Source organism: Taudactylus pleione, unplaced genomic scaffold, assembly GCF_031769625.1.
Source record: "Taudactylus pleione unplaced genomic scaffold, aTauple2 ptg000276l, whole genome shotgun sequence".
Lineage (NCBI taxonomy): Eukaryota > Metazoa > Chordata > Amphibia > Anura > Myobatrachidae > Taudactylus > Taudactylus pleione.
In genome coordinates this window covers 3,485,001-3,512,394 of record NW_028284678.1, presented here as the reverse complement: position 1 = coordinate 3,512,394, position 27,394 = coordinate 3,485,001, and the positions used below count along the sequence as shown (strand labels likewise).

At 39.8% G+C, this 27,394-nt stretch overlaps 1 protein-coding gene across 2 annotated transcripts in view; it reads right to left on the bottom strand.

Moving 5' to 3' along the window:
• Positions 1-27,394, bottom strand: part of NCAM2 (neural cell adhesion molecule 2) — a 342,401-nt gene that overhangs the window by 28,167 nt on the left and 286,840 nt on the right. The window contains exons 16-17 of one of the 2 annotated variants that reach the window (XM_088481682.1): positions 17,574-17,778; positions 4,600-4,716 (exon numbers count right to left, since the gene is read on the bottom strand). In XM_088481682.1, coding sequence (XP_088337808.1) covers positions 4,600-4,716; positions 17,574-17,778 — 322 coding nt within the window. The remainder of the gene's footprint in view (positions 1-4,599; positions 4,717-17,573; positions 17,779-27,394) is intronic. The other variant, XM_088481683.1, reaches the window with a different exon arrangement.

The window sequence follows — 27,394 nt, the reverse complement described above, 5'->3', positions numbered from 1 at the left end:
TGCCCAGCTTTAGTTTTATACACAACAAAGTTGCAGATGAAGTACAACAAAGCTTGGCATGAGAAAAAGCCATGCCGCTGCACTGTAGCACTTTGTACACATATTCAGACTCAGACGCACAGATTTACAAATGTCAAATATCAACTTGATCAGCGTAATATAGCAAAGTAGTTTTGTCACTCCTAATTATTTTATTTTGTGACTAAGATGCACATTTTGAGATAGAAAGATGCTCGCCATGGCCAAGTCACCTGGGACCTGGCATGCCCATTGAGGCTATTTGCCATGCCTTGAGCTACAGTGTATGAGGATACATTTGTATTGTCCAGCAATCTATGTGGATGGTACTTTTTGATACTGATTACTGCCTGGCTCTTTTTCAACTTTGGACTTCTTTTATACCCTGCAGTAGTCTTTGATATCCATAACTACTGCTTGGATTTGTTCACAAGCAGCTGCAATTTAACACCTCAATTATATGTGTCAGACAATCACAGATTGAATTGTGATTATATAATATATTGTGCATTATTATGATTATAGATAATTCAAATTTCATGCAAATTAGGTAGAATATATCAATGGCCAGTTTTTAGATTGTTTATATTGTAATTACACTTCTATTTTGTTAAGTTTATGTACATCCACATAATTTATTTTAGTGTGTTATACTAATATTGCAACTAGTGTTTATTAGCAAGAGCTGTTATGTTGCTCCTTATTAACCAGTTAACTGAGGTGGTCACATGGGATTCGAACACAGCCAATTGGGCTTCAGATGACAAGGTGCGATCGCGCCTCCCCACCGTATTTTTGAAGACATTGGGATAATTTAACATATGCTACATTTCATGGGACTTTTATTATCAACATACACTACTCTTTGTTGACTGGAGAACATCTAGAAGAATCATTTTATCCTCCTGCCAGGACTGTATCCAAGACAAGTTCAATGCTTAGAACCCATTCATCAACATGCTATTCTGAAGCTCGATGCCGGATCAACTAACATAAGAAGGGAATTACTAAGAACACCAGTGGATGTGCAATTAGGAAAAACACTTCCCCTTGGGACGGACTGTCTGGCTGTGATTATCAGGGAGCACTTCCAATGGGAAGCCACTACCTAAGGGTGGTGGATTTTATCTGCCACTGTTAATAACAATTTCCCCGTTCAATTATACAATAATGCAGCTAAGTGTACTTGGTTATATATACAGTATGTAAATAGAGATCTCTGTTTTATTTAATAATCTGATATTGCTGAAAAATACAATATGACCAATACTGTTTCTACTTTTTAATTATTTTTTTATTCCAAGATGCAAAATTAAACAATATGTCCAGCTTGTACATTTGTAAACAGAATACAAAAATAAAAAAACAACAAATTGACAATTTAAAAAAAAAAATTCAAATTGTCTTTGCTTGAGTGGATGATATGTAAATGTAAAATGAAGGTTGTGTGGGAAGGGCATATCTGGTGTGAAAGGCACAATTGTGTCTTTTTCAAAAAGACCAAATTCCCAACAAGTGAACACAAATAAACAAACATTTGTTCAAAATGAAATTATATATAAAAAATAATAATAGTAGATCTCAACAGCTTATTTTATGGAAGCAACATTTATGAAGCCCTTATACTGTAGATTCTGAATTGTACGAAAACCAAGCATCCTTTACCATGTAAGTAATTTTTAATATATTCTGTTTATAACTGGAAGCATGTATGGTGGCAAGAGTTGCATTCAGAATTTGCTACCATTCTTTTGTCTGCTTGAATTACATGACATGAACATCTATTTTATTCTTCATAGGGGGCAAATAGACCCAAGGACTCAATGAGATCTACCATTTATGGAAGAAATTTTCTCATTTGACAGTTCATCTCCAACACAAAGGAGTAGAGGATGGTAGTATTTCATTTTGTCTTACTGGACCTACTGTACAAAACATCTTTTGTATACTTTATACAGTAGTTATTTTCTTTAATTAGTGCAGAAATAAATCCCATGTTTTGTATTTTTTTATTTAGTATTATCTGATGTGGTCATCCTTGACCCATGGTGAATGATTTGCAATAATTTGTCTATCTAATAAAGCATAAGAAGAAAACTTTTATTCTTCAAACAACAGTAGATAGAATATAAAATCAGGTGATATTGCAGAATATCAAAATTTTACATTATGCCACTCAACCCCATACAGTAATAAGGGTGCTAAGAGAAGGGGTGGGAGTGGGTACTATCTACCCCAGACCAGCATGGGCCTGGGTCACCTGCTACGGGAGATATTGTCACCCTTTGCAGCCCTGTATAGTGGTCGGTGCCAGGAAAACTCTTTTTAAAATTCTGAGCAGTGATGTGCGGTGAGGTGAGGCAGGTTAACAAAGCCTTTCCTGTCATACTACAGTATACTCCAAAGTTTTGATTATTAAAATGAGAAAAATATATATATTATACATATCTTCTTTGTATTATTCTAATAATTTGTACAGTCAAAACTCTGGAGTAAAAAGTGTATGGCAGGTGAGGCACTGCATCCCCTGTCTACCTTTTCTGTACATCCCTGATCAAAACACATCAAATTGCTAGCACTATATACTGCTGCACCTTCACGTAATGCCCACGTGAACCCTCAGGTTTATATATGTATCTGTAAATCTGGCTCTGATACTAGCTAGTGGTTCCCCAGCCATTTACCTCACCACACATCACTGTCTTTTAGGGAGCATAGCCAAGCCTCCCTAGTTTTGGCCACACCCCTCTCAATATTCAGGCCCATGGCCACTCTTGGCAGCCCTGAATAAGCTACACTGGTCTATAGAAATCTGTATCGTATAGCTAAACATGTCTTGACACCTATATGTTTTCATAAAATTTGCCACAGAATGCTTAATATTACAGGAAAATTGTTTTATTACTTTGTGTCAGAAACATAGTTTAGGCACCACAGGGGTGAAACTACTGCTAATGAAGAGCCCCAGGACCACTGTCCCTGATCAGTCATGGGCCTGCCTGGTCAAAATACATTTTGTTAATATAATAAAACATGTAAGATCAGTCCCCCCATTTATCTGGCTATGTTCCCATTCTGTAACACTGATGATTTTGCCAGTGCTAGACAGAGCACACATGCTCTGTCCTCTCCTCAGCCCCCCTGTACTGTTGGCTTGACTGGACTGTGGAAGACTGTCAGTGTTACAGAATGGAAGCAGACCAGCAATGCAAGTGCGAAAGAAGGAAATTGAAGTGTGTGTACACTTGTGTATGTGAGTTAAAAAATTAGAGTTGAAGTACAATACTAAGAAGTTAAATCAGAGGGCTGAACTAGGAGAGGTTCAAAATAGACTAAAAAGTGAGAGTTGAGGTACAATAGTAAGGAGTTAAATCAGAGGGCTGAGCTGGGAGAGGTTCAAAAAAAGGCTACAGTACATTATCTTTTTATGTATTATTTGAGATGCGGTTAAGAGGAAGTTGGGGAGTGCAAATGTATATTTCTTGCATATGAGCCCCAAATTACTATTGACTGCCACAGTTATTTTGACTTCTCTGCAGCAGGTTGCCATATTAGAAGAGAAGTGCTTCTCTAGTACAACAGAGAGGTAGTGACAGCCTCAGAAATGCATAATGTGGATTGGTTGATTCCTACAGAGCATATAGCAAGTGATGCCACAGGAATGTAAATTACTGTAGACTCAGCTTTTGTGACAAATAGGACCCTCCACTATCTGTAATAGATTGGGAAAATAAAACTTTGCTTTTTTTAACAGTACTGCAGTGACATGTCAGTTTCCCACTATATATTGACCTCCATAAACTCAATTTTCGGGTTTAATGCTACTTTTAGTTCCAATTTACTAGTATTGCTCAGTACAATTTGTTGTCATTTTTTATCTTCTAGGATCTTTACTATTTACTACTTATTTCATGAATAGATCATGGTAGGGATGAAAAACACATGACTATTATTGCAGCCAATGTCTATCATTCACAAACATCTGATGTTCTTTTTTAACTACCATACTTGTCAACCATTTAGCTGGCAAGCTAAGAAGTGCAGGGGGCATGGCACAGTGAATTCTGCCATTGTGTTCATGACATCACTGTCTAAATCCACAATTGTGTCATTGAGCAGAGGGGGGCATGCCCTAATGAAGCAATTCACAGTTAAACAAGTCAATTGCCAGGACCACCCACTTTATTGAGGGAGTGGACAAGATCAAAGAGAGGCATGTCTACTCTCTCTTGAGAGTCCGGGAGCCCTTCCCAAAATTCATGAGTCTCCTGCAAATTCTGGGAGAGTACACAAGCATGATTACAATGCAACTTTAAAACCAATACGAAAAACTATTGTCATTAGTTTTAAAATAAGTGATTTAGAGATATATTGTTTGGTTATAAATATTGTATTAGGGCCATTTGTAAGCAAAAAGCATTGCTATATGATTCACTAAATATAGAATTTGTCTAGATCATAAGACAGATACACATTGATAGACATGATGGACTACAATGAGGATCTCTAATGGTCAATTATATTCTGTTGATTTGGTGCTAAACTTCATAAGAACCAACAAAACAAGAATATAATACATACTCAGGTTCTGTAAGAGGTGTTGTTTCATTTGGTTCATTTATTGGGCTCCCACCATGATTAGTAATTCTTTCATCCTCAGTTCTCATCTCTACTATTGGTTGTTTTGATCCAGCTTTCCTACAAGATATCAAGCATTCCTAGAATTATGTATTTTCTAATAAAAATGCACCTATCACCAAATATTAACAAAAGTGTTGTACCCTTGGGCTTTTTCACATTTTGCTGTGCTACAAGATGGGACCATTATGGATTTAATAGAATTTTATTTAACTAATCAACACAAAGTACTCAATAATGTGGCAAAAAAATGTTTCATCCAACCAATTGTCAATATTAGAAGAAAAATTGAAAATAAGTGATTGAATTAGTATTCACCCCCTTGTTATATTCATAAAGATTTCCTCTGAAATAATAAACATTCTTCACAAGTCACATAAATAGTTTATTGAAGTCCACCTGTTTGCAGCTAAGGTGTATCAGATAATTGTAGCATACAAGCACTTGTCTCTGTCAGCTCCCCAGGTAACTAATGTATTTCCAAGCAAAGATTAAATAATGAAGACAAAAGAACATTCCATGTAGATCTGGGACAAGGTCACTGACAAGTACCAATCAGGAAAATGGTACAGGAATATTTTCAAGGCATTGAATATATCCCAAGCATAGTTAAGTCCACCATAAAAAATGGAGAAAATATGGAACAAATGTGAATCTGTCTAGGAGTTGCTAACCTCCAAAATCAAGTGTCTGGACAAAAAAAGCTTTTGTAAGACAGGCCAACAAGATGCTGATGGCAACTCTAAAGGAGTTAAAGTCTTGAAGACATAGATGGGACTATGTATGAGAAAATAGCATATACACTTCATAAATCTTGGTTGTATGGGAGTGTGGCAAAAATAAAATCCTTGTTGAAACAAAATCAAATCAAAGCCCAGCTACAGATTTCCCAAATACTAATGAGACCAAAATTTAAGTCACAATTCTAAGCCCTATACAGTACTTGGCACATACCGAACACTGCACATTACAGTGAAAACATCTTTTCTACAGTGGTGCATGATCAATGCAGAATCATGTTATGGACTTGCTTATCTATGGCAGGGACTGAATAACTCATTCAGTTACAGGGGAAAATGGATGTAGAAAAGTACAGAGAAATCCTAAAGGAATCAGTGCAGCAGTCTATGAGTGTGCTTGGACCAACATAAAAATTACCCACAGGAGTGGCATAATAACAAAGAGGTTAATGACCTGAAGTGGCCTAGCCAAGCCCAGATCCCAATCTAATTGAGCATGTGTGGCAACAATTAAAATTGCTGTCCACCAATGATTACCTTCTAACCTGATGGAGCTTGAGCAATTTTGACAAATACAGTTAACCTAAAGCTATAATTATTGCCAAAGATGGTTCTACAAAGTACAGTATTAACTCTGGTGGGGTAAATACTCATGTAATCACTTATTTAAAAAATTTTTGTCCTAGCTGATTTCGACAAAATGTTTGATTATTTTTTTGCCACATTGAGTCCATTGTTTTGATTAGTTTTACATATTTCTAATAAAACCATCATGGTCCCATGTGGAAACACAGCAGGTAAAAAGCTCAAGGGAAGGTAAATACTATTTATAAATCACTGTATGTAAAGATGATGAATTTATGTGATTCTGCTTGCTATCTTTTCTTAAATGCTTATTTAATTTATTTATATTTATTTTTTTTAAGCGCCTCATCAATATCCTGGTGGATGCTAGGTCAAAGCCACCAATCAATTCAAAACAAGATAATTAGGATTGATTAAATTCCAGGTGATGTTACATCATGCAGTATCATATGACGTATGGGTGATTTGTGATTTGTATCCCAACAGCACAAATTTTCTTTCTAAACCTTATGGAGGTGTGTGGCAAACTGTGTGGTGTTGAAGTGATGTTGGAGTGATGTTGTACTGCCGTAATCAGAATTAAACACTGATGAGATGGCACATAAATGAAACTGTTCCAACATCACCTGGAATTGAATTGCATGCCACACATTTAAGTGTAAACCCTCAATGAGGTTTGACAGTTTGCCATAATCAGTGGCAGTTCTAGGGGTGGGCTAACAGGGCCGTCGTCCCGAGTGCCAGCCCCTAGAGGGCGTCACTGAGTCCCCAGGAGGAAGAGAAAAAAAAATCCAAGAAAAAAAAAACGCGCCGGTCCCCCCTGCTAGCCGCCGCAGGGAGGCTTCATTTGCAGGGCGCCTGCTGATAATTGTTATCAGCGGGCACCCGGCCCCCTCACTGCAGCGGCAGCCGAAAGACGGAGCTCACTCCTGAGCTCCGGCTTCCAGCAGAGTGCACTATGGGAGGGACGTCGTGATGTCATGATGTCCTTCCCATAGATCAGTGGTGGAGCCGCAGTCAGACCGGATGGCAGCGGACGGAGGAGTGGGGCTTAAGGAAAGTATTGTGTTTTGTTTTTTCATTTTTTTTCAGAAGCACAAGCAATGGGGGGATTTCTATAGGGGGCATTACTACTGGTGGGCATTACTACTAGGGGCACGACTATAGGGGGGCATTACTAATGGGGGCATTACAACAGTGGCCACTACAAATGGGGGCATTAATATAGAGGGCATCACTACTGGATGCACTACAATAGGGGGCATTACTACAGTGGATACTACTAAAGGGGGCATTCATATAGGGGGCATTACTACTGGAGGCACTACTATAGGGGGCATTACTACAGTGGACACTACTAATGGGGACATTAATATAGGGAGCATTAATACTGGATGCACTACTATAGGGGTCATTACTACAGTGAACACTACTATAGGGGGCATTACTACAGTGGACACTACTAATGGGGGCATTAATATAGGGGGCATTACTAATGGAGAAATTACTATAAGGGTCATTACTACAGTGGACACTACAAATGGGGGCATTACAACTGTGGGCATTACTACTTTGGGCACTACTATATGGGGCATTATTACTGTGGGCACTACTATAGGGGACATTACTGGGGGTACTACTAATCTGAGCATTACAACTGTGTTCACTATTATAGAGGCATTACTACTGTGGGTACTATTATTATTGGTGGCATCTCCAAGGGGAGCACTACTATAGGGGACATTACCAATGGGGGCACTACTACTGGGGGCCTTAACACTGTGGGCATTACCAATGGGGGCATTACCACTGTGGGCACTACTAATGAGGGCACTGTATGTGGGGCACCACTTGTTGGGCCATTGTGTAAGGGGCACTACTACCGTGGGCATTGTATTAAGGGCACTACTACTGTGGGCCTTGTGTATAAGGGGCACTAATTTGGGCATTGTTTAAAAGGGGCACCACTGTGTGTCATAACATGAATAAGGGACTACTGTGTGGCGTAACTTGAATTGAGGATAATGTATTATAAAGGGAATTACTGTGTGTGGCACAATGTATTATACAGGGCATTACCGTGTGTGGCATAATGTGTTATAAAGAGCATTACTGCATGTGGCATAATGTGTTATAAAGGGCATTACTGCATGTGGCATAATGTGTTATAAAGGGCATTACTGCGTGTGGCGTAATGTGTTATAAAGGGCATTACTACATGTGGCATAATGTGTTATACAGGGCATTACTGCATGTGGCATAATGTGTTATAAAGGGCATTACTGGGTAAGGAGCATTACTGCACATGGCAATTACTCGCCATGAGGGGAGAGCTTGGGGGAAGCCCAGCACATTCGTAAGTGCTGGGCATGCCCCACAGTGTGATGAATTGGGGGTGTTCCGCAAGGACACACCCCCTTTCTGGAAGCACGTGCACAGAGGAAAGCCATCTACATTTATTTATTTTTTTGGGGGGGGGGGCGCCACTGGGAACTTTTGCCCTGAGCTCCGCAATGTCTAGAACCAGCCCTGGCCACAATATACAGTACTCATTTCATGAAGTTCAACTGGATTGTTAGTTTGAATTGGGCTTATTTTGGTACCACAGATGTGCTAACAGTTATAGATGTGTCCACATATATCTATCCTCCGTGCTTTACACATAATGCATGAGCGCCTTGCAACTTATCAGCACCGTGCGTTTTTGTGCAACTTTTCCCTTTAAAATGCATCCTATTCGCAAAGCAATGCAAATAGGACGCACAAGCAGCTTCTGCTGATTAAAATGGTATGCGGAATGCCTATATTATGTGTACAACTGCTGCTATAGCTGCATGCAAAATGCTATGTTACATCGCCAACGGCTGTGACACTGTAACCTAGGATTTTGCATGCAGATACAGCTGCTTTCACACACATAATATAGGCATGCTGCACATCATTTTAATCAGCAGAAGCTGCTTGTGCATCCTATTTACATTGCTTTGCGACTAAGAAATATTTTAAGGGAAAAATTCACACAAAGATAAGTTCGGCTCTACCGAGTCACGCCACAGCATGGCACGACTAGAAGATCTGTTTAATGCGCAAGGAGGCTAGATGTATGTGAAGACATCTGTACCTGATATTATGCTTTGAAAAGAGGTTAAATGAATATTATATTCTTTCTAAACAATTACCTAGAATTTGGAGTCCTGACACATCACTCAAGAAATGATTGCACAAATGTGAAATCTAGATAGGTTTCCATATTTATTACAGTATTTGGTTCACATTGTTCGCCTTGGCTTGCTAATTAAATAGGTGCATATTATGGGCATGATTCAGAGGTGCACGCAGTGGCAATATTGCACACAAGTGCCAATGTCTTGCTCCTACACATGTGTCCGTGTCACAATACGCAAGGGTCCCAATCAGTGGCGGCTTTAGTGGTGGGGCTGCAACGCAGTCCAAAATTCAAATAGGGGAGCCACACCAACTGCCAGTGAGTATCGGCCAGCACTGTATAGAAGGGCAGTTGGTGTAGCTCCCCCAATTGAATTCTGGACTGTGCTGCAGCCCCATCCCTGGAGCCGCCACTGGTCCCGATGGTTAGCGCTCAGAGATGCAGCATTCATTTGGATGCAGGAAGAGAGAATTTCAGTGGAGAATTCCTGGGAGGTAACAAGGGGGTTGCTAGCCAGGTGTGGGCATGTCAGGGGCTTGTTGCACTGACACAGGATGCCATGTTCAGACAGAGAAATTTCATCTGCCATAGGGTTGGCGCAGGTCTTGATGTTGCGCCAAAAAATGCGTCTAAAGAAGCAGCGAGATGTATTAGCACCATTGCAAGTGGACATCTCAGTAGGTAGATCTTCGGTTGCAGCATTAGCATAAAGTCACAGACATATCTGTGGCAAGAGACACAGCCATAACCAGTCAGCATGCATCTAGAAATTAGGCCCTATGACTTTTCCATTGAAAAAAAATGATTGTAGTGCATCTGAGCGCAGAACGTGCTAAAAAGGCTGTAGCAGAACTATAAGCTAAATAAAGTGATCAGTGGAATATGATACAAAGTCAGCATCCAGTTACACATTTCTGCACCAAGGAACACTTGAGAAAGGAGTGCTCTCAGGGTTATATATGTAATATCCTGCAGGATGATCCAATAAACGGAGGAAAAAAGCTATTTCAAAGTGTTCTCGTTTAAAGAGGTTTTCAGTACATTAAGTGCTTTCACTTGTACATTTTGTTCGGATGACACATTTTTCTGGTCTTCTAAATGCATCTTATTATCTTCTGTGCCATCCTTACTGAGGAATATCATTACTTTTTTTCATGAGAACAACAATTGACCAAAGAGGGGCAAATAAATAAATTGTCATCAATCAATCTTTGTATAGGTTTATATTTCAGATAATACATTTAATTAACTTTCAAACTGTAAAGCAGAAAAAAAAATGTTTTCCATTGCTTCAGACTTCGTGGTCTTTCCTGGATGTTCATATAAAAAAGTTCCCACTTGTTCTTATAATCTTCACCAGCGCTAGGCTGGCTAAAAAGAGGCCCTGTACCGTTCAGTTCTTTAAAGGGAGGCTGAATAATAACTGTGGGTCTGATTCAGCAGAGTATGCAATAGAGATGGCAGCTGCGATTTCGTACTGAACGCAGCTGTGAAAATATGCTAATGCTTGCCAAAGCACAGCCAGCATATGGAAGCCCACTGCTGCTTTCTCATATCCATCCAACCTCGCTTTTCTGTGTATACATCGGTAACATTGACGAACATCAGCCCGTCAAGCAGCATTTACAGCAGGTCTGACCAGCCGCAGAACCTGCAAGACTCGTCACACGGCGTTCAAAAGGACAGGCACACCTGCGTTTTTCTGACCACTCCCCTATCATCACCCCTAAATGCTGACAGCCTGTCTCTCGCTTTGCAATGGATTCCATTGTGCATCTGTAATCGCAATGCAAAGACTGTACATGCACAGTGCGGCTTGTACGCATATGCGCAATGGCAAACAGTCACTCGATTGCGTCCATGACCGCTATTGTATACACTGCTGAATCAGGCCCTGTGTCCTCTATTTAACTCACCGATAACACTTTACAAACAGAATATACGAAGCAAGCCTAATGCTGCACTTCACAAATAAAATACAAAACAAAAAAACAGATTGAGAAGATAATTATCATTCATAGTCCAGTAGAAATAGGAACTGCAGTATCTACTGTATTATAATACTGTCAATCTGTGCACATGTAGCGTGTAGAGTGTTATTGTAATGTTTTAGGTTTGTTTACAAAAAGTACACTATGAAATTCCTGGTTCTGTTTACACAGAAGAAAGTGCCACACAGAAGTATATTATGCCCCATTTGGTATTGTTCTACGATGGAATATATAATTTGCTGTGGCGATTTAACAAATAAGGGGGCCCATACACATTTTTGTGTGGGCCCCCTCCCCTCAGAAAAATGTTGCCTATGTATTTTTTGGAGTCCTATCTTCATATTTCTAGGCACTTCTTCAAAAGGGTTGGGTACGGGTTGCCGGTGCTCAGGATCCAGTGGTCAAAATCCCGACTAAGCGAGAATGCCGACATCTAGAGGTAAGTATCCTAACATTAACCATACACTTAAGCCTAGCTCTCCCCCCATAATCTAAACCTAGCCCTCTAAACCTCCCAAGGCCTAAAAATAACCCTATCCCTCCCCACACAGCCTAACCCTAACCCTCTCCCTAGTGCCTAACACTAAACCTAACCCTCCCCTAACCATAATTCTTATCGGGATGTCAGTGGCCGGGATGTTGGTACCGGGTTTCGGACTGGTGTTGAGATTCTGGCACTGGCATTCTGACCGCCAGTAACCCGACCGTTGGGATGCCAACTACATCACCTCCAAAAAATGGTGTTGGAGACAAATTTTATAAGAGATCACTCAAACATTGGCCTCAGCCCAATGGTACCTTTTTTTGATATGGGTGTTCGACATTGACCCCCCCTTGACCCAGGAGCCCTTGTGCACCACACAGATTGCATTTATTTTAGATACACTCTGTTGCTCAGATATGAGTTTCACTCTGACAAGCAACTTGTTTGTAAGCTCTGAAACACTATATTTATACATATATCTCATATAAGAAGGAACCAACAACTAAAGCTTAAAGGTAACTAAAACTACAGAAACTATCCCTAAATAATGTAACTAGTTAATGAATACTTATAGATCCAACTAAACTGAGTGATGGAAATGAAAAACCAATTTAGAATAAGTATTTAAATAAACATGTATCAAAATTAAAAGGGAATTTGAAATGATACAGAATCAAAAAAGTTGCATAATCATAACAGATACAAAATACACTGTATGCACAAAATATATTTTATACACAAAATTTTAATATATTGTGCAAAATGAAATGCACTATTTCAGTGTTTTACAAATACAGTCAAAGAGCATGTTTATCCCTTTCTCCTTGCTGGAGCACAGTTATATTTATTAGTTCTGACACATTTTAAAATCTCCTCCTAATATCACTTGTGATTCTGTGATTCATACACCCCCTGCCGTTTTTTACCCGTCTACTAAAATCCCCCTGAGTTCCACATAGAGGAAGAGTCACTGTCTATTTGCTGGCTGCAACTTCCCAGTGACTGTTAAGTGAGCGGGGCCAGTAACTAACCAGCAGCAGCAGGAGGATGTTGACATTACTGTGTCTGGCAGCAGCAGGTAATGAGGTTACTTTCCTTTCTTTTAGTGTGCTGCTGGAGGGGGGGGGGCACCACATGTCACCTTACTGCGGTGCTGGTGGGGATCCTGATGTCACCTTACTGTGCTGCTCGGGCGACCCTGATGTCACCTTTCTGTGCTGCTGGTGGTGGGGGGGGGGCACCACATGTCACCTTACTGTGCTGCTGAGGGGGATCCTTATGTCACCTTGCTGTGCTGCTGGTGGTGACCCTGATATAATCTTACTGTGCTGCTGGGGTTGACCCTGATGTCACCTTACTGGGTGGTTGTGGTTCGCCAAATTACTGCCTTGCCCCGGGTGACAGAAATCCTAGATCAGCCCGGACAGGACATCATGGTCCAATGGAGAAATTGCAGCTGCATAAGGCTGAGGCAAGTTTCAATGGTGCGGCCAATGGTGCAGTGATGGAGCTGAGGCAGATTAGCGCCACTACAAGTGGGTGTCTCAGTATGAACAGAGGGCCTGATTCAGAGATGGATGCTCTGAAAGAGCGCTCGCTCTGAATCAGGGTGTTTGTTGTTTTTTTTTGGAGCGGTCTCCTGTGGCCACCCACAGCTATAGCGAGCAGCCAGGTTGATGGTCGCGATGGTCAAGACCATCGTGACTATCGGGCTTGCGATGAGACTCTTGTGGTAGCCAGAGAGCTTCTGGCTCTAACAGAGCCGGAAGCTCTCCCACTGATATCACTGGTGATGTCAGTGGGGCCGCCCACAAACAGCAGGCGTTCGCTTGGGAACACCTCCATTTGTGAAGCCACCCCCCGGGCATGCCTACCAAATGGGGTGAGCTGTCAATCACCATTGACAGCTTGCCCCCTTTGGTGCGAGACCCGGAGCAACGGAGCATCCATCGCTAGTCGGGTCTCGAGCATGCGCATGACGGAGCCGGCTCCGTCGTGCACATGCCCAGTGGCCAAACATCGACCCAGTTGCGAGCGCTCAGCGCTTGCGACCGGGTCTGAATCAGGCCCAGAATCAGTTGCGCATTAGCATAAAGAAGCAGTTGTGGCAAAAGTTGCAGTTGCATCTGCACTCACCTCAGATCCAGCCGCCATTTCTTAAATGTTCACATAGCATTAATCCATTAGTTTTTCAAACACATATTTTTTTAAATCTCCCTAAGCAAATCTGTATTACTGTATCTTTTATTTTATTTATATTTATTGTGCATGTTTTGCTTTTAAAACTTTTGATTGCTGGAACACATGTTAGCATGCAATCGTATATTTTTAGAGGGATGCAGTCACGATGCCGGCGGGCGGGATATTGGATATCGATATACGGATGCTGGAATCCCAAAGAGGATGAAGATGCTGATGCCGCTATCCCGAACAGGATGAAGATACTGACGCCAGCATCCCAGCCGCCGGCATCCCAAAGGTAAGTATGTGGCTAGCGGGGAAGAGGGGGTTTAGAGTTAGGCACCCCTGGGGGGAGATTAGGGTTAGACAACCTTAGGGTGGAGGTTAGGCACCACTGGGGGGGGTAGGTTAGAGTCAGGCACCACCCCGGGAGGGTTAGGATTAGGGTGTGGGTAGGGGGCGTTAGGGTTAGGCACCCCCAGGGCGAGATCAGGGTTAGACACCACTGGGGGGGAGGGTTAGGGGGGGACAGGGGGAGGGTAAGTATATTTACCAGCCCCTGTCAGAATTTTGCAGATCGGGATGCTATGTCAGTCTTCTGATCACCGGCATCCCGTCTGCCGGCCATATATACACATTCCATTTTAGATGTCACTAACTTTATCAATTATTTAAATAACAAAAGTAATGACACACCCCTCAAACACCAAAAGCTTTATAACAAGCCTTGGATGATTATCATTATTTTGAAAAAAAAATCTTCATAGTTTTTCGGCAACAAAAATTTGACCCTTGGACTGTTCATAATGTTACCAAAAATTATAGCTTATTTTTATAATTGCTTTACAGTAATATACTTTGCACACAATATATGATAAAATATGTTCATCATAAATTTTAATGAATAAAAACAGAAAATATATAGGCAGTCATTTTTCAAGCCAGTAATTTTTTACATTAACAAAGCTAAAATATATCCACAAATAGTAATCATACAGTGATGATAAAAGTAGTCACTATCTTTGACATTTTTCACATTTGTTTTTCCAACATTATGAACTCATAAATGGATCTATTTTGGAATTCTTACCACTGTTCAACACAGACAACTCTAATGCTTTTTCTTAATTAATTACAAATGAAAACAGAAAATAATTGATTACATAAGTATTCATAAGTAGGTGCTTAAACATATATAAATAATCCCTGGTGCAATAAGTTGTTTTATAGGTTACATAATAAATTGATTGAAGTCCATACGTGTACAATCAAAGTGTTTCAATTGATTTCATAATAAATACCCCTGCCTTTGAGAGTCCCACAGTTGATTAGTATATTTCCAAACAAGATTAAGAACGTTAACAGCAAAACTGAGAAAAGGTTATTGAGTAACAGCAGTCAGATGATTGACATAAGATTAATTCTGAGACTTAGGGGTAGATTACTTAAGTGTGGGTATTTAGAAGTGGAGATGTTGCCCATAGGAACCAATCAGATTCTAGGTATTATCTTTTAGAAGGTGCTAGATAAATGTTAAGTAGAATCTAACTGGTTGTTATGAGCTACATCTACACTTCTAAAAACCTGCACTTTAGTAAATATATCCCTTAGTATCCCCAGAGCACTGTCATGTACACCATAAAGAAATTGATCAAACATGGCACAAATGTGAGTTTGTCTAGAACAGAACTTCTGACAAAATTTGATGTAAGGAGGAGACTTGCTTCATAGGCCAATGATGTTCCATCACAAAGTTGGATGTCCAGCACTTAGCAAAGCATATAATAAGGTGGAAAAAGAAAGTAATTGTTGTAGAAACTCACATTAAATCTTGCCTAGTGCTTTCCAGAAAATAGGTGAGAACTTCACCTGCCAAATGGATAAAGGTTATTGAGTCTGATAGGTCAAGAATGAAATTTCTGGATTTAATACTGTGTTCGGACAAAGGTTAACACTGCATCCTGTAAAGAAAACTGTTCCTACCATGAAGCATTATTGATGGGGAGAGAATAATGCCATGGGGATGCTTCACCACTTCAGGGGCTATAATGTGCAATTTATAGACACATCTTGGAATTAAACCAGCTGGGAGAGTATTTATATTCCAGAAATATGGTGCCCAAAATCATACAACAAATGTCACAATGTAATGGATTAAACAATATAAATGAATACAATTATCCTAGTCAAAAATGAGCTAAATCCCTTCAGAGAAATTATTTGAAATTTGCTGTTAACCAATGGTCGCCATCCAACCTGCTCATGCGAAATTGCAATGAATGTGTGGAAACTGCCATGTCACTTACAGGGAATGGCATCCCCACCATATATATGCTGCTCCCCTCGCTCATTGTGCCGGGAACAGAACTGAAACTAGAGCAACAGGACTCACTGGAAGTTCCAAGATGTCATAGCAACCATCGGGCTGGGTGCTAGTTCCGTCAGCCGATGCGCCAGTGAAGACCACGTGGGCACTTGACACGCATGGAACTTCGCGGGTTCTGTTGCTCTAGTTCCGGTTCTGTTCCCGGCGCAATGAGCGAGGGGAGCAGCATGCGACCAGAATGGTAAGCTATTTAAACTTGAGGTTTGATTGTTGTATTTCTTATCTGCACTTTGTATCCTGAGGAAGGGACGTGTAGTCCCGAAACGTCGATGTATCAGCAATAAATCACTGCTATTTTTTGTACCTGTTGGAAGTTCTTTGAGTGCCGCCTCTGTGAGATATATATATACACAGTATATATATAAATAAGGACTGCTTTTCTCCTTGAAAAACAGGTGATTAAAGAGATTTATTTGTTGTCTTTAGTGTCTTCTTGAAAAGTTTACAGTCCCTGGAGTCCCCTCTTTATTTGCATTTGTATTATTCTTTATTTGGGCTGGCATCTGGGCAAATACACACATTGTGGTAGTTCAGATCAGTGGAAGTGTGTATATATATATATATATATATATATATATATATATACACACACACAATACTGTTTATTTTTTATTTGTAATTACGTCTAAATAAAATTTCTCTTTTTTACTTCAGTGGTGGAATATCCAAATATATTATTTTTGATTCCATTATGTAATAAAATGTGAAAAATGCCAAAATAGTGAATATTTTTTACAAACAATATATAATATCTGTGTTATTGTTACAGTCTTTCAGCAATAAAAAAAATAATTAAAAGCTGAGGACAATTGTGCTTCTGATATGTTCAAAAGATCAATAAAGATAGAATTTAATTTGCTTTTTTATAAAAAGAGCTAATACCAACACAGCTTTTTATGCTATAGTTATGGCTTAACATTAATGTGAGGGAATGATTCTTTACTATGCACATCACATTTCATGTCTATAGGGATTTAGAGCTGTAACCAGACTTTTTGGTGCCCTGTGCCAGAGAGAGCATTGGCGCTCCCTCCCCCCCATTTTTTAAATAGGACAATAAGATAGTACACCTGAAAAAGGGCCATGGCCTCATGGGGAAAGGCCAGGGAAGAGATAGGGGTGGCCAGGAGATTCCGTGGATAACAGAATAGGAAGCTACAAGTGAGAATGATGACAGGAAAATTGACAGGCCCAAACAGCGCTTTCTGCCCTGCACCCTGGCACAGGTCGCACCACCCTAGTTACGGCCCTGATAGGGATACATAAAAGTATAATAGGAAAATCAAAATTTAAATATTTTAAGTTTTGTCTTCGTAAAAAACATTTTATTTTTAAATTTAGAGCACATTTAAGAAATAAAAAAAGACAATTATTTTTTTCTCACAAGTATGCAGCTTTTCCTTCTTCCAATTCTTTGCTTTTTCCACTGGAACCACTTTTCTTCCCACAGATCCGTCTGGTTATACACATAAGCAATCCACGCTGTCTCATAAAGAAGCAAGTGACATCCGTCACAACGAGAATTAACAGGAGAGCAGCTACTGCCAAACCGATGACTGCTCCAATTCCAAGGCTGCTGAAAAGAGTATCTTAGGAAAAAGAGAGATAGAGAATATGTACTTTAACACACAGCTATTTATAATTTCACTTTGATCAAATTATGCACTCTTACAATTTTATTCTGCAATGGATATTTTTTTTTTCAGTTTCATTTTTTCCTGCCTATGAGACATGAGATTGAAATCTTATTTAGGGCATTGGAAACAACAAATTGACTTTTCTAAAAGCCTGACATTGGGATTTGAACCTGGTTTTCCAGCAAATATTTCAGTTTCATTTAATGCAAGTTCTGCATCCACTGAGCCAATATATTTTACCACTGTATGTTAACCTAAATACAAACGTACAAACAGAAACTAAAATAACACATAATAGTAAGTACTGTATAATTCAGTAATATCAAACATTAATTTTGATATTATAGAACAAATATTAATACATTTTAGTTTATGTTTCACAAGAAATGTTTGCATTTTCCATCAGCTCCCAAAACAAGGAGAATAGGACAGATTTAAAGAGAATATTAGTAACATTTTGATAGACACAAATTACTCAAAAGTGCACTTTAAATGTGAAAATAATTGTTTTAACAGATGCAAGTTGTTTCATCAACTAATGTATTTTTGATAGATTAAATGTGCTTAAACTCTTAAACAACAAAACTTTATATTGATAAGGTTTCTAGATATAGACAACTCTCTCCCTTTTAGTTACTTCACTGAGCCACTAGATGCAGTGGCGTAACTAGGGCAGGGCAAGCGGGGTGCGTGCCCTGGGCGCCGTGTGACCGCCGGCGCGGGGGGCGCCGCCGGCCACGGTCTGGTCCGCCCTAGTTAGCCACCAGTGTAGCGCCGACCACAGTGAGTGCCGTCAGCGCTACACATTTACACAGGACCGGCACTAGGCTTCCAGCGCCGGTCCTGTGCTGCACAGCTGAGCCCGTTCTCTCCCCCTGAGCACTTGCCCAATAGCGCTAGCAGGCGGGCTCAGGCTGTGCATAACACACGCATCGCCGCCAGCGCTGGCGGCGATGCATGTGTTAAACAGCAGCCAATGAGAGTCAGATAGACTCTCATTGACTGCTGCAGCACCCACTGCAAGAGCCGGGCTTCCGTCCGGCTCCTGCAGTGGGTAATGGGACCAGTGGCGTAACTAGGGCAGGGCGAGCGGGGTGTGTGCCCTGAGCACCGTGGGACCGGCAGCGTGGGGGGGAGACGCCGGCCACGGTCTGGCCCATCCTAGTTAGCCACCAGTGTAGCGGTGTTGTGGATCGGAGCAGCAGCAGCATGGATTCAGGTAAGTATATTTTTACATATATATTTTTTTTAAACCTGTCTGCACTACTGGGGGCACAATGGGGGAGGGGGGTGGCTACTACTGGGGGGACCTCTACTGGGGGTGGGGGCAAAATGGGGGAGGGGTGGCTACTACTGGGGGCACCATTATTGGGAGGACCTCTACTGGGGGGGCTACTACTGGGGGCACTTAATCGGGAGTGGGAACCTCTACTGGGGACTACTACTTGTGGGGGGACTACCACTGGGGGCATTATAAAAGGGGCCTACTACTAGAGGCACTGCACTGGGGGGACCACTACTGGGGGCAATAATAGGAAGGGCCACTACAGGGGGCACTGGATAGGGGGGATCACTACTGGGTGCCTGCATAAGGGGGACCACTACTGGGAAAACTGCATGGGGGGACTACTGCTGGGGGCACTATATAAAGGGCACTGCATAGGGGGGCTACTACTGGGGGCACTATATAAAGGGCACTGCATAAGGGGATACCGCTACTGGGCGCACTGCATTGTGGGGACTGCTACTGGGGGCACTGCATTTGGGGGGCCACTACTGGGGGTACTGAGTAAGGGGAACTAATTAGGGGCTGTATAAGGGGGACCACTACTGGGGATACTGTATAAGGGGCACTACTGTGGGCCTGCATAAGAGGGACCACAACTGCATACTGGGGGTACTGTATAAGGGGTACTACTGGGTTTAAGGTGCATATGGATAGGAATGTTCAGCATGAAAATAAAGGGGTGTGTCATGTTGACATGCCCCATTTTTAAGTGACCACACCCATTTTTTTTGCGGCGCGCGCACATCGCTTTTCAAATTTGCCCTGGGCTCCAAATACCCTAGTTACGCCACTGACTAGATGCCTTCTCATCCATCGCCACTTTCTTCATGTCATTTCCTGCTCAGAGAGGAACTGAACACCAGACTTCCCTACTCCTACTGCTCATGTGCGTGGCTTTCTGAGGGTTAAAATACACTGTGCTGACAGTCATACAGTACAGCAGGTAGTTAAATAAACTCCCTTCTGACAGAGAACAAAATAGTGGGAAGCAAAGTACTGCAGCTATGTGTGATTGATCAGAAAATGGGCCATGGAGGGTCCCCTAAGCAGCCATACCTCTGTCTTCAAGCCTACTAACAGACCAACTTTTAAAAAAATTTGATTTTGAGTACAGATGACACAATTAAGTATGCATATATCTATGATAGCTTGAGAACTTCAGTTTAGAGTTTGTTTTTTCATATTATGTTTTTTAAATGGTTTATCATTTAGAATGACTGTACTTGATTTATATACAATAAAGTAGTAAGCACATGTAATATGAAAATTAATTAGATTTTTTTTTCACAGCTCACTATAAATACAGAAAAGCATAAAATAATTAAAGAATGAAAATAAGTACAATATAAAATGACAATATTTGACAAATACCATTTACTATTTAAATGATTTACTGTATGTTAAAAATTTAACATTAATACCATCATTATTATTATTATTATTAATTTCAATAATAACAAGTAAAACAAATGGGACAATAATATTAATAATAAAAATAATCAGTTAAATATTGGAAAACAATAACAATATTATAGGTAATAGGGAACAACATTACTGCTAGTGAAATCATAGTAAAGCTTTAAATATGTTAATTGTTCGTTGAATTTTTTTTTTTAAAATACAGATTTAGTCAATATTGTAATTAATTTAGAATATACATTGTGGTCTTAAAATAATTTTCAACAGTAGCAAAGCAAGATACATTATGTCATGGATATTTAAAGAACTCTGAGCACCCGGCGTAAACTATAATTGCCACCCAACCCCACCACCACTGGCCAGCTACTGGGTCCATTGAAGTCAAGCCAGCTGGAAGCAAAACTGAGTGAGAGTTCAGATGGCCAAGTGATATGGAGGAAGAAGAGTCAGATGCATATGCCAAGAACATATTTCATGATTTCCCTTTTTAGTTTAGTACAACATCACCCTTCTGGACAGATTTATGCTCACTCATATAAGTAGATACATTTTAATATAAACTGCCAGCAATTTAAATGTTTTTTAAGGTATGCAGAAAAGATAAATGCACACAAACCACTTAGGAGAGTGTAAAGGTTTTCAAAATTTAAAAATGCTTTCTAATTAAAATGAATGTAATTTCCATTGCTAAATAGAAATTATTCAGCTGAGGCATGCTACTCCATGGTATGTTAACCCTATCAACAAGTGTTCTATGTGACTGATTGCTGGCTGACAAGGCTGCCAATGGTTAGCGATGCAAATACCAGGCTAAGTAACGTCTGGTAAAAGCAATTTAATCCATTTCAACAACAATGTGATATCAAATATTTAAAACATGCAATATGCTACAATTAGTTTTGGCAGAAATGAACGTTAATTAAAACGACAATGCATTTGTCCAGTGGTCACATTCATATCTCGATGCCAGTGGGAAAAGATTTACAAAATGCACATACTTGTAAGAGTATAGAGGGTTAGAAAAGCCAATAAAATTTGCATTTAGCTATTATGGCTAGCTTTTAATAGACAAATTTATACAGTTTACATACATTTGTTCTAGTGTACAGTGTACTGTGCAAGTACAGTGTACTGTGCAATTACAGTATGTGGAAGAAAAATCTCTGGTAAGATTAGTTGAGACTAATTAGGATATCTGAGTAAAGAAAAAGAACCTTTATGATAATGTAGTTTACTGCAAAAAAACATACTACATCCCCTCACTAGTACTGGTACAAAATAGAAAAAGGATGATTTACAATGGAGCATATTTAGAATTGGAGATTTTCATGCCCCAAAGTGCATAGAAAAGTGTACTATGTATAGTATTATAAAGTGTACTATATATAAAAAGGTTCCATGTGGCTTCCGAGTGAAAAGTGTGCCAACAATCAGCAAAAACAACATCAATTTCTGTTGTTGCTGGATAGCTTATTTGAATAAATGTTGCCTAGATTTGATTCTATTGGTGATGGAAGAAGTTGACACTACTAAAGTTAAGATACTGTAGATAACAGCTTTCCTATAAACATGTACTAGATCACTGGTTCCCAAACTTGGTGCCATGGCACCCTGACATGCCAAGAGGCATTTGCAGAGGTGTCACAGGTTGGTGGTCCAGGACCAAATAAAATTTCTGGTCAATATGATCGGCAAAACCAGTGATGATTGACAGCCAATCATAATTTATGTGGACTAGCACAAGCAAAAACCTGTTCACCACCACATACCTGAACCTAAGGAAGACTTAATTTAACCCTTTCTCTGTGGAGGACAAGTGGGGCTGTACAGATGGTCCATAAGTATGGATATGGGAGAGGGGGAAAAGTTATTAGGGAATGTCACCATCTTCAAGTCAGCCATATTTGATGCAACTCTAATTTTTTAATTGTCATGTGACATACTGTATCAAACAGATTAAGAATTTCATAAGAAAAATCATTCTTGAGTTTTAACTGAGTTTTCTTTTGCAGGTAGTGACATTAATAACAATGGCAATAACACAAACAGAACATGTTGAGATTGTCTTGATATCTGGAGAACAATTCACACATGCTATTTCAAATTATTTCAACCAATGCCACCCAAATAGGCCACCCATTATTCACAGTGCAGTTTCCAAACTCTTTGCCAGATTTAAAGAAACCGAATCAGTTGCAGATAAACCAAAAAGTGGCTGACCAAAGACCGTTGTTGTGCTGGCATAATTTTGAAAAAGCCCACAATGTAGCACTTGTCTGTCAAATTAATGTGGGGTTAGTCCTATGGCCATTTTGAGAATTTTGTCTACACATAAATGGCACCAAATGTTGCAACACCAAACTGAGGATGACCCAGACTGTCGGGTGGAGATTGCACACAAGGCTAACACAGCAACGTCCACTGAATCCTCATTTTCCACACAAGGTATTGTTTAGTAATGATGCAAATTTGTTTGTCAATGGTGATGTAAACAAACAGAACAACAGGTACTGTTTAGAGACAAACCCTCACTGGATGGATGCCTGTAGTGCTGTAGCCTCAGCAAAACAGTTGGTATAGTGTGGTTTGTGGGGTACCCGTATTGTGGGACCATTCTTCATTGATGGAACATTAACAGCAGCGCATTACAAGAGATTGTTAGATGAAGAGAGGATGGGTCATATCCTAATTTCTTCCAGCGAAATGGTGCCCACTCATTATGGGCTCATTGTCACGGAACATCTTGATGTGCAGTTTCCTCAAAGGTGGATTGGCCATAGACGTCAAGTCCAGTGGCCACCAAGATCCCCAGATTTAACTCCATTGGATTTATTTCTGTGGGGTTACCTGATGGAACATGTTTATGCTGTGAACATACAAGATCGCTATGATATGCAACAATGAATTGTTGATGCTTGTGCTCTGATTCAGCCAGACATGTTCATCAAGGTTCACCAGGAATGGGAAAAGAGAATAGCCTAAACACTGAAACATGGTGGACAACACTTCAAACATATCCTATAAACTTTATGTTAAAACTCAAGAATGAATAAAGATATGTTAAAACAAAGAACACAATTGTTTTTCTTATGAAATTCTGCATCTGTTTGATGTGACATGACCACAGATGGAGCAGTCATTGTTGCCGCGATGTGCGTGTACATCATCACACATTACTGCATAGCAGCTCTTTCACTGGGCCACAGCTAGGCACAGCTGGTGTTCTCCCATTGAAGTCTATGGCTTGTGCGTGCATACATATGTGCACACTATAGACGCGGGCACAATAGTCATGCCATCCATGCCGCGATGTGCTCGCATTGCAGCATAGATGAGTGTGGCTACATCTGTACCTTCCCAATGAAAATATTAGCATTGTATCCAAGATGGCTGACTTCAAGATGGCAGCCATACTGGTGACATAACCTAAAAAGCTTCCCCCACTCATATATCATATGTGTAGACACTGGATTAATATTTCCTTAATCATTTCCATTTTATAAGGGTGTTTCTACACTTATGGACCACCCTATATATATATATATATATTGTGGCAGTATCACCAGAGATGGTGTTGGTGAGCAGCAGATTCTGTGTGGGATTGGAGAGATCCTCCCACACAGGGTTGAAATACTGAGTGGTGATACACCTGTGAGGTGGAGAGAGCTCAGGTGTGAGCTAGTGATAAGGCCGAGCAGTCAGGCCGGGAGAGACAGTCTAGTTGGGACTGTAACAGTCAGAGAGCCCAGTGAAGCTGAGCGAGCCATTGGGGGCCAGGAGGCTGGTGTTCAGACCTTGCAGGAGGCAAGGGGGACCACAAAACTCTCTGACCGTGGGACATTGAAGCAGTAAAGCTGCGGGCTGAGAAAGCCAAGGCCTATATCTGTGTGATACAGGGAAGGCCACCAGGATTGTGTTTTGTTATTTTCTGTATCCTGAATTTCACAAGCTGGAAGTAAAAGCATCGTTTGTTTACTTGAAAACCATGTGTGGACCCTCAATAAGCACCTAAACACTGCACCCATCCACCCTCTGCCGAGCTAAATACCCCAAGTCATTACAATATATATATATATATATGTATATATATATATATGTATATATATATATATATGTATATATATATATATATATATATATATACTGTATATATATATATATATACTGTATATATATATATATATATATATATATATAGGAACAATACAAGTTTACATAACTCTTGTTACTTCATCAGAACCTTGTTACATCAACAGACTTTCAATTGGAGTGATCTGTAAATAATTACTATCATGTTAAATACTGTTGTACCAATTACCATTACATTTTATTTATTAACAGTTTCTTATATAGTGCAGCATATTCCATTGCACTTTACAATTGGAAACATTTATAGAATAAAACAGGATAATAACACACAGACATAGAGGTAAGAGAGCCCTGCTTGCAAGCTTACAATCTATAGGGAAATAGACATTGATACACAAGGATAGGTGCTATATATTGCAATTTGGTCCACACAGAATGCAGAGTTTCTTGGTGGGCTGCATGATCCAGTCACACAGGAATGTCGGCCAAATGTCAGGAGTATGTAAAAGAAAGACAATGTGTGAGGTTATGTGTGGACTGTGAGAGGGTATGTAATAAGACATGGAAGCTATGAAGGTTATGTGGTCGGTTCTGGAATCTGATAAGCTTGTCTGAAGAGGTGAGTTTTCAGGGAACGCTTGAAGGATTGAAGACTAGAGGTAAGTCTTATTGTGCATGGTAAGGCATTCCATAGAGTGGGTGCAGCCCGAAAAAAGTCCTGAACATTTGGCAAGGAAGATAAGCCTTGCAGCTGTATTCATAACGGATTGTAATACTGATAGCCTGTTTTTGGGAAGACCAGTAAGGAGACTATTGCAATAGTCAATGCGGGAAATAATGAATGCACGGATTAGAGTTTTTGCAGTGTCTTCTGTAAGATATGGTTCGAATTTTGGATATGGTTTTTAGATGTATGTAACATGATTTTGAGACAGATTGAATGTGGCAAACAAAGGACAGTTCAGAGTCAAGGATGACACCAAAGCAGCAAGCTTGTGGGGCAGGGTGGATTGTTGAGTTATCAACAGTGATAAAGAGATCAGGTTGGTAACTGTTATTGGCTGGTGGAAATATAATTAATTCTGTTTTAGAAATATTAAGTTTCAGGTGGCGAGATGACATCCAAGATGAAATGGCAGAAATATATTCAGTGACACAGTAATCAACTATCTTAGAGAGTTAGCGTTGGTTATGATTAAAGCTCTGAGTCATCCATTACTAGGAGAGAACTGTTTTTCTAAACAGCACTTACTCTCACAAAATCTCTGAAGCGCTCACATTGTGGAGAGCTGACTACTTAAGAGTGCTTATTATTATCAATGCTTTGAGCTGAGAACTATCCACCATAACTGTGATTATAGATAATACCATTATTGTACTTTTGCAGTAAAAGTCTAATTTTTATTCACAGAAACATAGTGCTCCTACTGTTTGTAGAAGCCAAGCTGAGACTAACATATATGTAACACATTGCTTACCGCATATCCAAGATATGATATCTATATTAATTTTTACATGGATAAATAAACATAACCCTTCTGGGTAATCAAATGTATATGTGACAGTAGGGTGGTCTAAAAAATTAAAATTAAAATTTTCTTTCTCCACAAGGTTATTTCTATTCCTTAGTACATCAATGGGTAGTACACCAAAACATTTTCCAAACAAACAATATTTATGGGTCGCCCTATATTGAACTTTTCTAGACTTAGATCTGCATCCTCAGATAGTTGAATAAGTTGCAGAAAATCGGGTAGCTATGGACGTTTCTGATTTTTTACCATTTTTTCTTTGGTTTTCAAAGACACTTTATTGTCAAAAAATGATAAAGCTACCAAGTGTTCAGAAAGAAACCAGAGGTGTCTGGTAAAAGCAATGTAAGCATTCTTACCAATTATTACATCAGGGTAGATTTTTAGAAGACTTAACAGCCCAATGTCATTATATGGTTCTCTAATTCCCAATGGAGCTTCATTCTTTACATAAACTAGACATACAAACAAAGCCAAATTCACCATGTTGTTTGTCTCTCTAGGTGTTAACTGGAATAAATTTTGAAAGAGACATACTTTCAGAGCATAAATCCCCTTACCCATCCATCGAGCGTGGTGAGTAGGACCAGGAGCTCAAAATGTATCCCTGTTATTTCCACCACCAAGACACAAAAAAGATAAATGCAAAAGCTCTTGATAATCATCTCTTGGGTGTTGTCTTTCCAGTGCAATTGGTAAATATTCTAACATTTCCTGTCGTAAGCTGTTTAATACAGGATCTTGGAAGAGGGCAATATCCACTGCACTTTTAACATTATTATCAATACTTCTCCATTCTTTCTGAAAGTGGTTGAAAATTCCAACTTCTGGGCCTCCAGTAGAGCCAAATATATATATATATGAGAAGACATTTAAAAGCATAACCTCCATTTGTGTCATCTTCCAGAAAGTAAACTTCTGGGCGACCAGTAAACTACAACGTACAAAGCTAACATTTGGTACACAAGTTACTACATTATAATGGACAAAATAGTCTATGTGGAGGCATGATTCAAGCATCTTTGTTTTCGACAATGTTAAAGTGGACCACCCTAATGTGACAGTACAGAAAAATACATTTGGCAGGACAGATAAAGATAATTGGTTACTAATATAAAAAAATCTACACATAAGATTGGATGGCTATTAAGGACTAGTGTGTATGGTTACTCACTGTTCCTAAGAGAGCCCAAATAATCATAAAACACATTGTTATTATATGTTTTCTGATGACAACTTA